The 624-nt window shown below is 49.0% G+C and overlaps 1 protein-coding gene across 1 annotated transcript; it reads right to left on the minus strand.

Moving 5' to 3' along the window:
- Nucleotides 1-6: 6 nt before the first annotated feature.
- LOC104515859 (tektin-3-like) lies at nt 7-498 on the minus strand (the record flags this gene model as incomplete). The annotated part of the gene is made up of 1 exon (XM_010159991.1): nt 7-498. A coding segment is annotated over exon 1 (492 nt), but the record flags the coding sequence as incomplete, so codon positions are not given.
- Between the last annotated feature and the right edge of the window lie 126 nt (nt 499-624).

Consider the following 624-nt stretch of genomic DNA (forward strand, 5'->3'; position numbering starts at 1 on the left):
GTCTGTGAGTGCATTGGTCTCCCCAATCATCTCATTCCGCTCACGGCAGAGCTCTGATTTCCAGAATTCAATATCACTGACACGTTTTCCCAGGTTTCTGGTGCTTTCTGTTTGTGTTTTGCTTGTCTGCTGATGTTTATCCTGAATCAGGCGGGAGGTATCGTTTCTCAGAAGCTCCGCATTGTGCCGGGAAGTCTCTGCCTCCATGTAGGTGGTCAGGTTGGACTTGTACCAGTCATCAGGCGTGTACCGGGTAAAGAGGGTTTTTCTGTTGGAAACTAAAGGAGGCATCGTGCTGGAAGTTAACCCCTCGGAATTTCTGGAAAAGGGAGCCAAAGTTGGCTTGGCATCAGCTGTCTTATAGTAGGCTCTGGGCATCCAGGGGAGGTTGTAGCTCTGAGGAAAGGGGTTCTGGTAAGGAAAACGGTTCTTATAGGATGAAGACATGGTGTTGATGGGAGGCATAAAGTTAGTTCTTGGTCTTGGATGGGTGTACATTGCTGCTAAAGGGGAGCCAAGCAGCTCTAGTCTTGAACGCTGCTATTCAGGTAGATGCCCTGCACGAAGAAGGCAGAAGAAGACAACCTCACTCAGTAAGCTCCTGCACTTGCGTTACTTCTTGCA

The sequence above is a fragment of the Eurypyga helias genome, unplaced genomic scaffold (assembly GCF_000690775.1).
Source record: "Eurypyga helias isolate BGI_N326 unplaced genomic scaffold, ASM69077v1 C15322773, whole genome shotgun sequence".
In the NCBI taxonomy this organism is placed as follows: domain Eukaryota; kingdom Metazoa; phylum Chordata; class Aves; order Eurypygiformes; family Eurypygidae; genus Eurypyga; species Eurypyga helias.